At 52.8% G+C, this 14,680-nt stretch overlaps 1 protein-coding gene across 1 annotated transcript; it reads right to left on the minus strand.

Moving 5' to 3' along the window:
• Positions 1-649: 649 nt before the first annotated feature.
• KLRG2 (killer cell lectin like receptor G2) lies at positions 650-14,080 on the minus strand. Its single transcript, XM_055421344.2, has 5 exons — positions 13,238-14,080; positions 8,041-8,142; positions 7,286-7,431; positions 1,389-1,492; positions 650-900 (listed from the first exon to the last, which is right to left on the minus strand). The coding sequence occupies exons 1-5, from the start codon at positions 14,013-14,015 to the stop codon at positions 780-782; spliced, it is 1,251 nt and encodes a 416-aa protein (XP_055277319.2). The 5' UTR covers positions 14,016-14,080; the 3' UTR covers positions 650-779.
• Between the last annotated feature and the right edge of the window lie 600 nt (positions 14,081-14,680).

Here is a 14,680-nt window from a genome sequence, read left to right on the forward strand (position 1 = left end):
TCCCCGCATTTCTGATTCCTTTTTCTCACTCAGACCCCAAGCTTTACAGCGGCTTCACCCACCAAGAGGGGGTGTTCTCTTGGTTCCCCCTGCCTGGATGGCTCTCCTCGCCACATCCTCTCAGCCTCTGGCATCAGCTGGGTGGACACCCCGCCAGCAACCCCCTGATGCTGGTCTGTACAAAGAACCTTACTCTGCCTGCTCCCGGGGCAGGGACGGGACCTGCTTCCTCTCTCCTCCGGGGCGGCCCTTTCTCCTGCCCCGTCCTCCATACGCTGTGGGTGTGTGGGTGCGTCTGACCACCTGGAAAGGGTCTTTGACATCATTGCTGCCAAATCCCAGACATGAAATAGGAGCCTTCCTCCGTGGGCTCGAGGAGAAGCCAGGCTGGGATCACCTGAGTCCTCTCTGTTCCTCTCGGAAAGGGCACATGCCTGTGAGGCATCAGGTACGTGAGAAGGGGGAATGGCTGGTTTAACAAGGGAGAAACAGGCTTAGAGTGCTTTAAAAAAAAAAAACACAAGGTCACAGCAAATGCACTTCAGCAGCTGGAGATCCAGCGGGGGGCTCAGCTTTGGGGCCACGGTGGCCCTCCTCTCCCGTGGACCCCATCTTCCTGCCCCAGGACCTGCTCCCTGGTTCACTGAGGCAGGACCATTGAGCACTGAGTGGGGAGACCGGGGAACCCTGGTCCACGGAGGAGGCTGCCCCAGCTCTCAACCTGGCCTCCCCGGGGAGCCACAAGCCCCCAGCAGACTCAGGGCCGGCAGAAGCCCAATTTACTTGATCCCCTTGGCACAGACCCAGGGTCTGGGGGAGGCACAGTCCGAAGCCACCAGCTTGCCTCCCTCCAGGCGCCCGCACTCGAGATCCGGCTGGTCCAGGTCTTCCTCTGGGAGCCTGGGGAAGGGTGAGAGAACGGAGAGGCCTTCAGGAGGACAGGCCTTCCTGGCCTGTGCGGCCGCTGCCTGGGTAGTGCTGGGATCACCACCCGGAGCCCGGGGTCGGGGAAAGAGCCCTGGGGCAGGAGCCAGGAGGCCGCACCCCCTCCTGCCCCAGGTGTCAGCTGGGTGGCCCTGGGCAAACCACCAAACCTGAGAGGCACACCCCTTATCCAGAGAAGAGGGTGACAGTCCTTCTTGGGCAAATGCGTGGGGGACCCAAACAAGGGATGGGATGATAGGGACTAAGTGAAACTGAGATACCCATCCTAGGAGGGGGATGGAGAAGGGGCGGGCTTGGGGGGAGAGGACTCAACCTGGGGACAGGTGAAGGGGAAGGCCTCCGGGTCCCTCTGGTGCTGCTGTGATGCCATGCTGGTCACACGGGGGGCCCAGTGTGAGCAAACGGGACAGAGGGGTCAGCCAGCCAGGCCCACGGTCACTCACAGCTGGGGTGGCAGGGGGCTCCCGTCGATCCAGTGCCAGCCCTGGGGGCCTCGTCGGGCTCCCACCCAGGAGTACTTGGTGACCGGGTATTTGCTCAGGAAATCCTGAGGGAGGAAAGCAGCGGGTCATTCTTCTCGGGTCACTGGTATGGCTCACCTGGGCTTCCATCCCCCTGTCTGATCCTCCCACCCCAGCTTCCACAAGTTCCCAGCTCCCCAAGCCAGAGACGTGACCCATCTCTCCCCAAACGCCAGGAAGTGGGAAGTTGTATTGGATGCTTGCTAGAGAGAACGGATGTGGTCCTCCATCCCCACGAGCAACGCACGATGGATACTGAACAGAGAAACGAGGAAGTTCTGAGAAGATGGGGAAAGCTGGGAGCCTACAAAGAAACCCAGGTGACAGACAGCAAGCAGCCTTGCTGGGCGGGAGGCTGCAGTGGTGGTTAGGGAACAGATGGTCAACACCACAGTTGCCAGCAAGAATAATAAACTACATTACATCCACCGAGGAAAGTATTGGTAAGACCACTAAAGGGGACTTCCCTGGGGTGCAGTGGGTAAGAACCTTCCAATGCAGGGGGACGAGGGTTCGATCCCTGGTTGGGGAACTAGGATCTCACGTGCCGAGGAGCAACTAAGTCTTCAGAATCACAGCTACAGAGCCCTCATGCTCCAGAGCTTGTGCTCTGCAGTGAAGACCCAGTGCAGCCAAAATCAATAATAATAAAAGATGTTTTAAAGAAAGACCATTAAAAATAAGGGTGAGTATGAAATCCATGGGGCAAAATGGGGAAAAGTTATAGTATGTGAGGGCTTACAGTCTGTGAAAAAGCTGAATTAAAAGTTGTGGCCTGATTATAAGAATGAAAAAAAAATGTGTGCGCCCCTGGACACAGACACACGAGGAACAAAAACCAAAACAAGGATGTTAGAGCTGTTGGAGATGCTTTTTTCTTTTAAATACTTGTCCTCAACGTCATGATGTTTTTAGCAATGAATTAAAGCAAAAAAAAAAAGTTTAAAAATGGTGAGGGGTAGAGTGGGAAAAAGGCTCAAGAGGGAGGAGATATATGTATATTTATGGCTGACTCACGTTGCAGTAGGGCAGAAACGACCAGCATTGTAAAGTAATTATCCTCCAATTAAAAAATCTTCAACTCGAAAAAAGATGTTTCCATATCCTAAGCCCTGGCGTAGGGAACTGGAAGGTGGAAGGGTGGGACAGCTGTCCACACCAACCCAATCTTTCCAGAACATAAATCGTGCTATGTCACAAGAGCGGTATATCATGGTTCCTAGTGCTCAGATGCGGAAAAGGCAATGGCAAGCCACTCCAGTACTCTTGCCTAGAAAATCCCATGGATGGAGGAGCCATGTAGGCTGCAGTCTGTGGGGTCGCTATGGGTCGGAAACGACTGAGCGACTTCACTTTCACTTTTCACTTTCACACATTGGAGAAGGAAATGGCAACCCACTCCAGTGTTCTTGCTTGGAGAATCCCAGGGACGGGGAGCCTGGTGGGCTTCCGTCTATGGGGTCACACAGAGTCGGACACGACTGAAGTGACTTAGCAGCAGCAGCAGCAGCAGTGCTCAGATCGGTAATTCCACTTTGGGGAAGAAATCCAAGAACAGAAAGAGAAAATGAACGTTCTCAAAACTTCCTGCTGCTATTTATAAAGATAAAATGGAAACCAGCCAAATGCTCAGCAGTCAGGAAATAACTAGGCAAATTATGGGATATCAACATGATGGAAAATTACAGTGCTCTTAAAGATGACAGGCACACCAAAGACGCAGTTAGGCAAGAAAATGTAAATATGAAATCACGCCAAGTGGAAAAAAGCAGACCATGCCAGCACGCCCATGGAGCTCGCCACACTGAGCAGCACGCACATTAGTGATGACAGGAAGTGGCCTGGCATACATCTGACACAGGCTTAGTTCCCCTCTACCAGTGTTGAGGATGACGGACAAAAGTTCTGTGTTTGACCCTGGGGATTAGGAAGCGAGCACCGGGACTTCCCTGGCAGTCCTGTGGTTAAGACTGCACTTTCATTGCAGAGGGCGCAGGTTGAAGCTGTGGTAGGGGAACTAAGATCCAACAGGCTGTGCAGTGTGGCCAAAAAAAGTAAAACCCACAGAAAGGAAGCACAGAATGATGCCTGCCCCCTTGATGACACTCCTGTTTGTCCTTCAGGTCTCAGTTTAAAGGTGACTTTCTGTAGGGACACTGCACTGAACCCCTCCCCTGGATCACTACAGCCTTCATAGTTCAGAGCGTGGTGTGAGAAACTGAACTTGCCAGATTTCTGTACCGGTGAACTTGGTGAGGGCTGGGGGCTTGCCCTATTGATCACTGACCGTGAGAGCCCAGCACACAGCAGACCAGCCCAACAAAATGCACCCCCCAACCACCATGTCCCTGCCAATAACCAGCAAGGGCCATAGGTAACACGTGAGCTGTGAGGCCAGCCCTGCACCCAGAGGTGTTGGTGCAGACCCATCCCCCACCCACCTCTTCCAGGAACATCAGCTGGTCAACAGCTGGGAGAGGAACCTGAAAGAACTTTCAGACTGAGGAGTGACCACCTTACCCCTTCTGAAATCCCAAAAACCCAGACTGCACAAGGCACACACAGCAGAGGAGCACTTTGGGGCCTGGCCACCCCTTACTCAAATTCTGGTTCTGTGACTTGCAAGCTATGTCAAGTTCCCTGACTTTTCAGAGCTTCAGTATGATCCTCTGTAAGTGGGGGAGATGTTTGCAATGAGGCCTGAGATCATGTCCACAAAGCCAAGGGCGTGTAGTATACACTCATTAAATGAGTCTCCAGTCTGCTGGGTGGTGTGTAAAGCTTCGTGTCTGACCCCAACATACATGACCTCATCTGATGCCTGGCGTTGCCAAGGTGATCCTGCCCTTCTGTCTTAGCCCCAGGCCATCGGGTTCTCTCCCTGGGCCTCCCCACCCAGCTCCACCCATTCCATTTCTTGCAGCTCAGACTCCACTAACCCGTTCCCATTGTCAGCAAAAGTTGTGGTGTGGGAAAAGCACTGTCTAGAGATAAAAGGCAATGGCAACCCACTCCAGTACTCTTGCCTGGAAAATCCCATGGATGGAGGAACCTGGTAGGCTGCAGTCCACGGGGTCGCAAAGAGTTGGACATGACTGAAGCGATTTAGCAGCAGCAGAGATAAAAGTAAATTCTAGAAATTTTGGGGGCTTCCCTGCTGGCTCAGATGGTAAAGAATCAGCCTGCCATTCAGGAGACCTGTGTTCGATTCCTGGGTCGGGAAGATCCCCTGGAGGAGGATATGGCAACCCATTCCAGTGTTCTTGCCTGGAGAATCCCCATGGACAGAAGAGCCTGGCAGGCTACAAAGTTCATGAGGTCGCAAAGAGTCGGACACGACTAAGCAACTAAGTACAGAAACTTTGGAGTAATTTACAGCTCAAAGGAAAGTTCTGTAAGGGTGGCACTGACATTGGGGCTCCACTGCCTCTAGCTGGTATGTCTCCAATTTTGCTACCAATGTGGGGGAGGAGAATGTGATCCTGATATTACCTGAAAGCTTATGTTCTACATCTTAAACTACTTACCATGCTTTCATACATTTCTTCTTTTAAAATTGTGGTAAAATATACACATAAAATTTGCCATTTTTAAGTGTGTAGCTCAGAGGCTTTAGGCTCACTCACTGCTGTATGACCATCACTGCTCCCCCTTCATCTCCAGAACTTTTTCATCTTCCCCAACTGAAACTTTGCACCCATGAAGCAACTCTGATTTTCCCCTCCCCCTGGCAACCACCATTCTACTTTCTGCCTTCAAACATTTCTGTGTTAATATTTAAATGTTTTCAGCTATATAATTTTCTGAATCCCATGATATCTATTCGCGTTTTCATCTTTCTGCACTCAAGATGCAGCTTATAGTCGACGTGTACATTTCAAGAATCTTCTTCCTTTCCCATTCAGAAAACTAAGATCATGGCATCCGGTCCCATCACTTCATGGCAAATAGATGGGGAAACAGTGGCTGACTTTATTTTGGGGGCTCCAAAATCACTGCAGATGGTAATTGCAGCCATGAAATTAAAAGATGCTTGCTCCTTGGAAAGAAAGTTATGACCCACCTATTCAGCATATGGAAAAGCAGAGACATTACTTTGTCAACAAAGGTCCGTCTAGTCAAGGCTATGGTTTTTCCAGTAGTCATGTATGGATGTGACACTTGGACTATAAAGAAAGCTGAGCACTGAAGAATTGATGCTTTTGAACTGTGGTGTTGGAGAAGACTCTTGAGAGTCCCTTGGACTGCAAGGAGATCCAACCAGTCTATCCTAAAGGAGATCAGTCCTGGGTGTTCATTGGTAGGACTGATGTTGAAGCTGAAACTCCAATACTTTGGCCACCTGATGCAAAGAGCTGACACATTTGAAAAGACGCTGATGCTGGGAAAGATTGAAGGCTGGAGGAGAAGGGGACAGAGGATGAGATGGTTGGATGGCATCACCGACTCAATGGACATAGGTTTTGGTGGACCCCGGGAGTTGGTGATAGAAAGGCCTGGCATGCTGTGGTTCATGGGGTCGCAAAGAGTCAGACACAACTGAATGACTGAACTGAACTGAACTTCCTTCTCCACCCCTGTGAAACCAAACTGATCTTAAACCAGTGGCTAGTGCATCTAATGATTGATGGCACGTGTGTGCAAGCTAAGTTGCCTCAGTCGTGTCTCTTTGCAACCTATGGACTGTAACCTGCCAGGTTCCTCTGTCCATGGGATTCTCCAGACAAGAATACTAGAGTGGGGTGCCCTCCTCCAGGGGATCTTCCTGACCCAGGGATCGAACCTGTGCATCTTGTGTCTCCTGCACTGGCAGGCAGGTTCTTTACCACCAGTGCCACCTGGGAAGCCCTGAAAGTTTCTCCCTTCCTCTTAAACTCTTGAGGAAGATGAGCTGTGTCCACCATCAGGCTGTGTGTACTGGCACTTTGGCGTGTCCCAGGGATCCGTGCCTCCCAACTTGTGAGCCCAGCCTTTGCCAGCCGGCCGGGCCCCTCGACCAGCAGCCGGCCTGACCTCAGCTGCTCTTTCCCACCTCCGCCTCGGTGACTTTTATAGCCCTTGTCCAGAACTCGGAGAATTCTAGAACTCCACAACCATTCTATTCAGGATTTTAACTGCTTGAGACCCAAGTCTTCACTGTGGTCTTTTTGCAAGGGGCGTTTTGGAAGTTCCTTTTTGAAAAAAGCTTATCGAAACTTTGTGATATATTTTCTGATTATATATACTTGTGTCACAAATGATTGATCCTATGTGCTAAGTTTTAAAAGAATTTAAGATCCATTTGCAATTGGGGTAGTTCAGCCCATCTCCCCTCTTGGAGGACCCCAGTCACAGGGAGGGCATTTGTTCAGGTGACATCCAAAGTCATTGTGAACCAAACCTGTCTGATGTGAGGCCAGAGGGCAGGGACCTTTTGTTTCACCAGTTTTCTGATGACACTTGCTGCACTGAGTGGGTCTCAGGAGATGGGCTGCTAAGTCCTTGCCCAGTTCACTCTCCACCCCCCATCAGCTCCAGGCACTCTCTAGGGACACACCAAGTTCCCACTGGCTTTCACTTTGCAGACCCAGCCGGGCTGGGTCAGACAGAATCCATTATATTCTGATCTCTTGGGCTACCATTCCTCTAGCATGTCCCCCTACTTCTAGAGCACATTTGTGGAACACCTGGAACATTCCAAAAAGCTTGAAAGAAGAAAAATAATCACTTGTGGCTCCAGTGATAACCATTAGTATACTTCCTTTCAGTACTCTTTCTTTGCAAGTATATTTACCGTCTTGGGATCATGCCCCTCCCCTGCCCACCTCCCCCCTTCTCACCTGGGTGTGTCTCAGCAGGGGGAGGGTAGCGTGGTGGGCTGAGCAGAAAGCCTGGCTGGTCTCCCAGGCCTCGGCTTCGGCAGCGAGGTAGTAGCACTGCTCCTCGGACCACATCCAGCCCTGGGGGCATGGTCGGCATCTGGTCCCTGCGGCATGGAGACCGGAGGTGAGCACCGGGTAAACTGTACAGAGCTCAGGGTTGGTATGGATGTTCATATATCAGGGGGCTGGGGCGGAGACATGGAGCTGGCGAGCCTGGAAGGGGAGAGGGAAAAGAGCACCGGGGGCGGGGCAGGTCCCGGGAAGGCTTAGTACAAGCTGCATCCACCCGGAAGGGGCTCTGCTGCTGCTGCTGCTGCGTCTCCTTACATTTGCTCACTGAGCCCCCTATCTTTGTGCATCTGCCCAAGGGGATGTCTTTTTCTTTCTTCTTTATTTTTCTCAAAAGATGTTTTGGATTTGGACCATTTTTAAAAGTCTTTATTGCATTTGCTACAATATTACTTCTGTTTCATGTTTGGGGTTTTTGGTGTGGGGCACGGGGGAGCTTAGCTGCCCAACCAGGGATTGAACCTGTAGTCCCTGCCTTGGAAGGCGAAGTCCTAACCACTGGACTGCCAGGAAAGTCCCTGGGATGTCTTTTACTAATTTCACAAAGAAGTTGGAAGGACTAGACACGCTGCTGGTGGAGCAGGGGAGGAAAGGGGATGGGGGAGGGGGAGGAGAGGGGTGAGGGTGGGGAAGAAGTTCCACACCTGTTTTCGAGGCCAGGGCCACAACAGCCACCGCCAACACTGCCAGGAGCATGGCCATGACTGCCAGGGCCCAGCGCAGGGACCTCATGTACATGGGCAGTCCTGGGAGGGTGGGGAGGGGACAACAGGAGACACGGTTAGGATATCACCACAACTCAGGACCATGCTGAATCCTACAAGAGCATCACACCCAGCTCAGCACCCACCCCCTTGGCCCATAACACCAGGATAAACCATTCAGTTTAGGCCCAAACTTCATATTTGGGAGAAAACTGCTAAAAGATATTCCACTTCTTAAATAACTAGGAGACACGAGGTTCTCTTCAAGTGAGACGGTTAAGTGGCTAACAATTAATGGGGCACCTGATGTGCACTAGAGGCAAGGCCCCAGCGACACCGAGGATGGGCAAGGTCCCTGGGTTAGGTTGCTAATGGGACCGGCAAAGATGCCAGGAGATAAAATTCCAAGGGAGGGCGGGCCCAGGGTGAAATTCAAATTTCAACAGACCCTCCAATTCAAGTTCAAGTCCTGACTCCATGGGCCCCTCAAGTGTTCTTGGTGTTTTCCCATTTTAATGTTGGAATCACACCTGCCTCTTCTCTCTTGCTCCGGGTCACTGGAGACCACTGATGGAGCATCAGGCAAAAAGCGCTTTGCAGGCTGCAGAGCACTAGACAAATGTGAGCTGTCAGCCGCTCAGGGACCAGGGGACCAGATGGCTAGAATGAGGCTGCGGAGGGGAAAGGAAGATGGGGGACACTCCAGGAGGGAGGAAGGACTCAGAGATAGAACGTATTCAGATGTCACATCCTGCCCTGTAGACAGAATAACTGGGGAGACCAGAGGGGGACACTTGGAGAATAAAACATAGTCAATGCTTGCTCACAGACTTCGATAGTTATAAGCAGCTTTCCACCCAGAAAGGCACATGCATCTGAAGTCACTGAGCACTCAGGATGGGACCTCAGCCACAACTCAGGTGTGAAATCAATCAGAGCAAAAACATCCTGCTGCAGGGGGCCCCAGACCTACCCAGATCTTGGGGATGAGGGTTACGAATGCTGCATAATCGGTGTGAGGGTCCTAAGAAATCAGTCATGTTTCCCAAAGTCTAGAAGGAGAAGTAAGTCTGTGGCAAATATTTCATTATTTTGAAAAGACTTAATTCCATTAAAAAAAAAAAAAGCCATGTACATTGTATATGCCCACCGTTTGATTCCCTTTTTGTATCTGGTATTGACATCTCCAACGTCACACCCTCTGCTGCTTTTCTTCACTGCTCATCCACTGTCATTCTCTATATTTTGACTACCTTTCCCAACCCACATCTGAAATACCACCTGCTTCCTCCTGTAGTTAAACCCCACAGCTTGGGTAGAGCCGGTTTGGGGGGACTTTCAGTTTATTCACCTGGGGCAGCTGAGGGGCATCATAAAAACTAAAATACACACTTCCAAATACAAAGCTTGCCAGAGGACTCAGAGGGTTCCTACCACTGAGAGACCTGCAGGTCAGTCTACTTCAGCTGGTGGCCTCGGTCCCTCTGGCTCAGCTCAAGCATGCTGGACACCACTCTCTCGGCTCCACTTCCTCCAGACACTGAGAACATTCTTCCTCTGAATGTACCCACCTCCCCCCGCCATGCCATCGCAGACTGCCAGGCCCTTTTGTTTTCCCCAGAGTAAGGACTGCCGGAGGGCGGGGTCAGGACTCTGTTTCCTCCTATCCTTCACACCTGAAGTGCTGAGCACAATGTGACCGGCACCAGCGGGGTGAACAACCACTGAGATCCAACTGTGGCTCTCCTGCCCTGAACGGGCTGGGGATGAAGCATTCCTGACACGTGCTCACGTTCTGGAGTTAGTGCCATTCATTGAGTATTGATTCATAGAGCACTGTCAGGTGTCGGAGATTTGGTGAGATGTAGGCTGTCACCAGCCATGACCCACGGGGCTCGGGAATCTTGAGGATACTTACAAGAGGGATGCTGAGCTGGGCAGCACAAGGGCCCGTGGAGCACAGAAGAGAGACACCTACCAGCCTTGGGACCAGATGAGGGGACTCTAAACTAACACCTAAGGGTGCATATTCTCCATCCGAGGATCCAGCTGTCCCCCCAGTTTTAGGCTGTCTGCCAAAAGCAACTTCTCTTCTGGGCTGCATGCTGCCATACAGAACATTCCCTGAGTCTTTTTTTTTTTTTTTTAATATTTATTAATTTGACTGTGTCAGGTCTTAGTTGCAGCATGTGGGATCTAGTTCCTTGACCAGGGATTGAACTCAGGCTTTCTGCATTGGGAGCGCGGAGTCTTAGCCACTGGACCACCAGGCAAGTCCATGCCTGAGTCTTTGATTTTTCAGTTTACATGGGGCCAGCGCCTCTGGGACAGTTGCCCCCCAAAGCAGTGATGTCCCCTAACTCTCTCCACAGTGGGCTCTGCCCTGCCTTCTCGGGTTCACAAGGAGGGGACGTGAAACAGCTGGGTGGCAGCATTACTGTGCTGGGGGCCTGGGCAAGTCCCCCAGCCTGTGCCCTCAAGTGCCCTCTTGTTGAGGTCACTAGCTTGATCCCTTGTGGTAAAGGCCCCAGCAGGCAGAAACCACACACAGAGTTCCTCATCCAGGCAGCCTCCCTGAGACCAAGCCTCAGCCAGGTGCTGGGACCTTAAAGTTCTTTGATCCCACACTTTCCAGACAGCAAGGCCAAAGCAGTAGTGTCTATGAGCACCCCGCAGTATTTTCTGTCAGGTGTCTCCCCCTCTACCCTCAAAATTCGCCCCTATGCCCCCAGGTTCCTTGCCTCATGCCCAGAGCTCTGTTCCCACGTGGCAGCACTCCCTAAGTCTGCCTCTCCCCAGGACACTGCTGACCACATCCTCCTCAAACTCTCTCCTTTTGCGGCTTCTTTGTATCCTGATTCTCTTCCTACCACCTATACTTTTCTTTCCCAGTCTGTGACTGGCTCCTCTTCTTTTTGTTTTTTGGTGATGCATGGCATGCAGGATCTTAGTTCCCAGATCAGTGATGGAAACTGCGCCCCCTGTAGTCAGGGCTTGGAGTCTTAACCACTGGACTGCCAGGGATGTCTGACTCCTCTTCCTTTAAATGACATCACTACCTGGAATTCCCAAATGTACCTGCTTATTTCTTCCCCACCTCTTTCCCCATTCTCCCCTCGGGAAGGATAACCCAATGAATCCAACTCCACTACTCAGATCAGCAACTTGGGAGGTATCCCCACTCCTCCTGTTCGCGCATCTTCATGGGCACAGTGGCCTCGCTCACTAATCCTACCTCTTGAACCCTCCCTCCCACCCCTGCCACAGATCAAGCCTTCATCGTCTCTGGGTGAATGACTGCTATCACCTCCTAAGGTCTGCCTTCCTTCAACCTCATGCCTGTCCCAACCTTCCTCTACAGTGCTGTCAGAGCTCACTTTCTAGTCATTTCCTTACCACCTCACCCTTCAGACAGTAAAGAATCTGCCTGCAACACAGGAGACCCAGGTTCAATCCCTGGGTCGGGAAGATCCCTGGAGAAGGGAATGGCAACCCACTCCAGTATCCTTGCCTGGAGAATTCCATGGGCAGAGGAGCCTGGCAGGCTACATATAGTCCATCAGGTCACAAAGAGTTGGACATGACTGAACAACTTCTATTATTAATCTGATAAAAAGTTATAGACTCATTATGGTAGATAGAATAATGTCCCCCTAAAGATGCTGGTAAAGAATCCACCTGCCAATGCAGAAGACACAACTTTGATCCCTGGGTCGGGAAGATCCTCTGGAGGAGGAAATGGCAACCCACTCCAGTATTCTTGCCTGGAAAATTCCATGGACAGAGGAGCCTGGCAGGCTACAGTTCATGGGGTTGCAACAAGTCAGACACAGTTGAGCACACACAGCACGGCAGCAAAGATGTCCACGTCTTAACCCCTGGAACCAGGGAATGTGTTAGGTTACAGGTACATGGGGATTAAGGTTTCTTATCTGCTGACCTTGAGATGGATTTCTGGGTGGGTCCAGTGTAATCACAAGGGTCTTTATAAATGGAAGAGGGGGACAGAAGGGCAGGAGAGTCAAAGATGGCAGTGGGAGGCTTCAAGCAGACATTGTCTGGTTTTAAATATACAAAGGACCATGAGCTAAGGAACTCGATCACCCTTAGAAACCAGAAAAAGCAAGGAAACAACCATCTCCTGAAGCCCCCAGAATGGATCACAGAGGTTGATAACTGGATTTCAGACCCCTGAGCCTACATCAGATTTCAGATTTACAGAACTGCAAGATAATAAATTAGTGCCATTTTAAGCCTCTAAGTTTGTGCCAGTTTGTTACAGCAGCACCAGAAAACGACTACACTTCTCATGCAGAAAGTGTGCTCGCACCCAACTCTGCACAAATGCCTGAGTGATCGGAGTTCTTGAACTCTACCATGTCCAAGAACAAACCATCCCCACCTGCGGCATAGAGCCGCAGGGATTTGAAGCCTGTCCAGCTGACCCGTCCTTCCTCTCCGCTGGCCAAGCTTTTAGCAATGTGTCCGTGTCTACCTCTACAGGGTCTCTGTTCCCTCTGGCTTTCTACCTAGAAGGAGTCTACCATCCGCAACTCCTTAAGCTTTCAAGACTTAGCTGAAGGAAGCTTCCCATGCCCTCAAGTTCACCAACCACTCCCTTCTGCTTCCGTGTCCAGGATTTTTATATTTAGGATCTTTCTTCTTCCCTGCAAAACCCCCACGCCGTGGGGCACGCCCCACCCCCACCCCCGCCAGACTGGCCTGTTGTCCCCACGCAGTATCTGCTGAATGGGTGAGTGTTAGGGGCCAGGTGATCCCTGATATATGGGAAGCAAAGAGGAACCCTGGGCCTAGAGAGGTCGGCCAGCCAGAGCCAGGAGTAGGTTGTTCTTCCCGGTCGCCACCACCGTCACGTGATCCTGAAAGCCTTATTCGCGCCTGCAATTCCTTCCTCCCCTACTTCTCAAAGATGCTGCGCACACTAAGACGGAACGCGAAAGTTCTTGGAGGGTCAGGGAGGGAGAACAGTGGTTTTATTTACTACCAACAATTTGAATTATAATTACGTAGACCGTAAGGTTATTGGCTCTAAGCCAGAGAGGCCGGGTGAGGGTTCCTCTGCCCCAGTGGCTGAACCCCCAGCGGGCAGCGCTGATCCCGGCGCCCGCGCGCTTACCTACGCGCTTTATGATCCGGGATATCTTCTTGTCTCCGTCCAGCTCCGCGTGGGGCAGGAGCACGGCGTCCTCCTGGCAGCGGCAGCGGCACGTGTGGGAGCCCGGGGACTCTGCGCGTCCCTCCGCGGGACTGGCGCAGCCCTCGGCGTCGAGGCCGCGCTCAGTCCCGGCTGCGGCCGGCGGCGTGCCGCGGCCCCACGTGCCTCCCGGGGACGGGGTCCGCCGCAGGAGCGTGTGCGCGGGGGAGGCGTGGCGGGAGAAGCCCGGGGACTCGGGCACCGGGACGGTGAGGAAGCGCGTGGAGGGTACCGGCGAGGGCGCGCGGCTGCCGCCGGCCGCGCCCACGGACTTCACGCGCACGTCCACCTGCAGTTCCACCGGGGTCCAGGTGCCCGGAGCTGGCTCACCCGGTGCGGCCTCCGGCGCCTCGCCGTCCCGGGACTGCTCGGCCCCGGCGGGGCCCGGAGACGGCGGCTCCGGGCCGGTCGACGCCTGGCGGCGGAAGGCGCCATAGCCCAGGCTGGGTGGCATCAATCGCAGGGGCGCGGGGCCAGGCGAGGGCAGCATCTTCCCGCCCGACAGGTCCTGGCTCGCGCCCGCCGCCTCTTTGGCGGGGGCCAGACTCAAGCTGTTCTCGGGACTCTCAGGGCGTCTTTCCTCCGCGGGGACCTGCGGCTGCTCCAGCTCCGGGACCTGGCTTCCCAAGGACTCCATTTCGAACTCGGCCCCGGCTCGGTCTTCCCTCGACGCCCCCCGCGCCGCCCGGGCCCTCTCCATCCTGTGCGCAGAGCAGCGGAGAGACACCGAGCGGGACTCACCTGGGCCCAGGTCGGCGGTCAGCTTCTCCTCCCGGGTTGGGATTGGTCCAGAGGAGTCGCTGAAGTTGTCAAGCCACGCCCCCGTCGCCACACCCACTTCCTCCTCCCAAACCAGGGCCCCGCTGGGTTGGCTACGGCCCAGGTTCTGTTTACCACGCCCCTTCAGGCTCCCGTCTGACTGAGGTTTTACTCAGAAAGGCAGAGCTGGGAACAGACTCATAAGGGGGATCCCAGAGCTCAGACTCCTCTCTTTCTTGTCCCTGGCCCCAAGCATTTATCCCTCTAGCGCTCTGGACTGTGCTGATTTTTGAGAGTTATAGCTTGGGCGGAGAGCGATTGGCCAAGCCTGTAGAAATCCTGGGACCTCAGTAAAATCAGCGGGTCCAAAGGAAATGGGCCTGCTTGTGGAAAAGCAGCAGAGCTGAGTATCCGGACAACGTAGTGGGAGAAGGAGCGGGACACCTGAGAGGTCACCCCCAAGGCAGCAGTCGCAGGGACATCTACTCTGGAGGCCCGACTCCCACTGTGCTAACTCAATAAAGACTGAGAGATTAATAAGCTTGAAAATGTGTATTTTCACCGGGACCAGTAATCTAAATACCATTAAAAAAATATAAATTCCCG

Source organism: Moschus berezovskii, chromosome 3, assembly GCF_049115385.1.
Source record: "Moschus berezovskii isolate FMDL1 chromosome 3, NW_MosBer_1.0, whole genome shotgun sequence".
Lineage (NCBI taxonomy): Eukaryota > Metazoa > Chordata > Mammalia > Artiodactyla > Moschidae > Moschus > Moschus berezovskii.

Bases quoted from the DNA above. Each gene is read 5' to 3' on its own strand.
- KLRG2 (XM_055421344.2), bottom strand. From the start codon at position 14,015: ATGGAGAGGGCCCGGGCGGCGCGGGGGGCGTCGAGGGAAGACCGAGCC. The intron at 7,432-8,040 runs GTGTGGAACTTC...TCCATGCCGCAG, and splicing joins GGCCCTGGCCTCGAAAACAG to GGACCAGATGCCGACCATGC. The intron at 901-1,388 runs GTGAGTGACCGT...ACCCTTCCCCAG, and splicing joins AGCCCCCTGCCACCCCAGCT to GCTCCCAGAGGAAGACCTGG.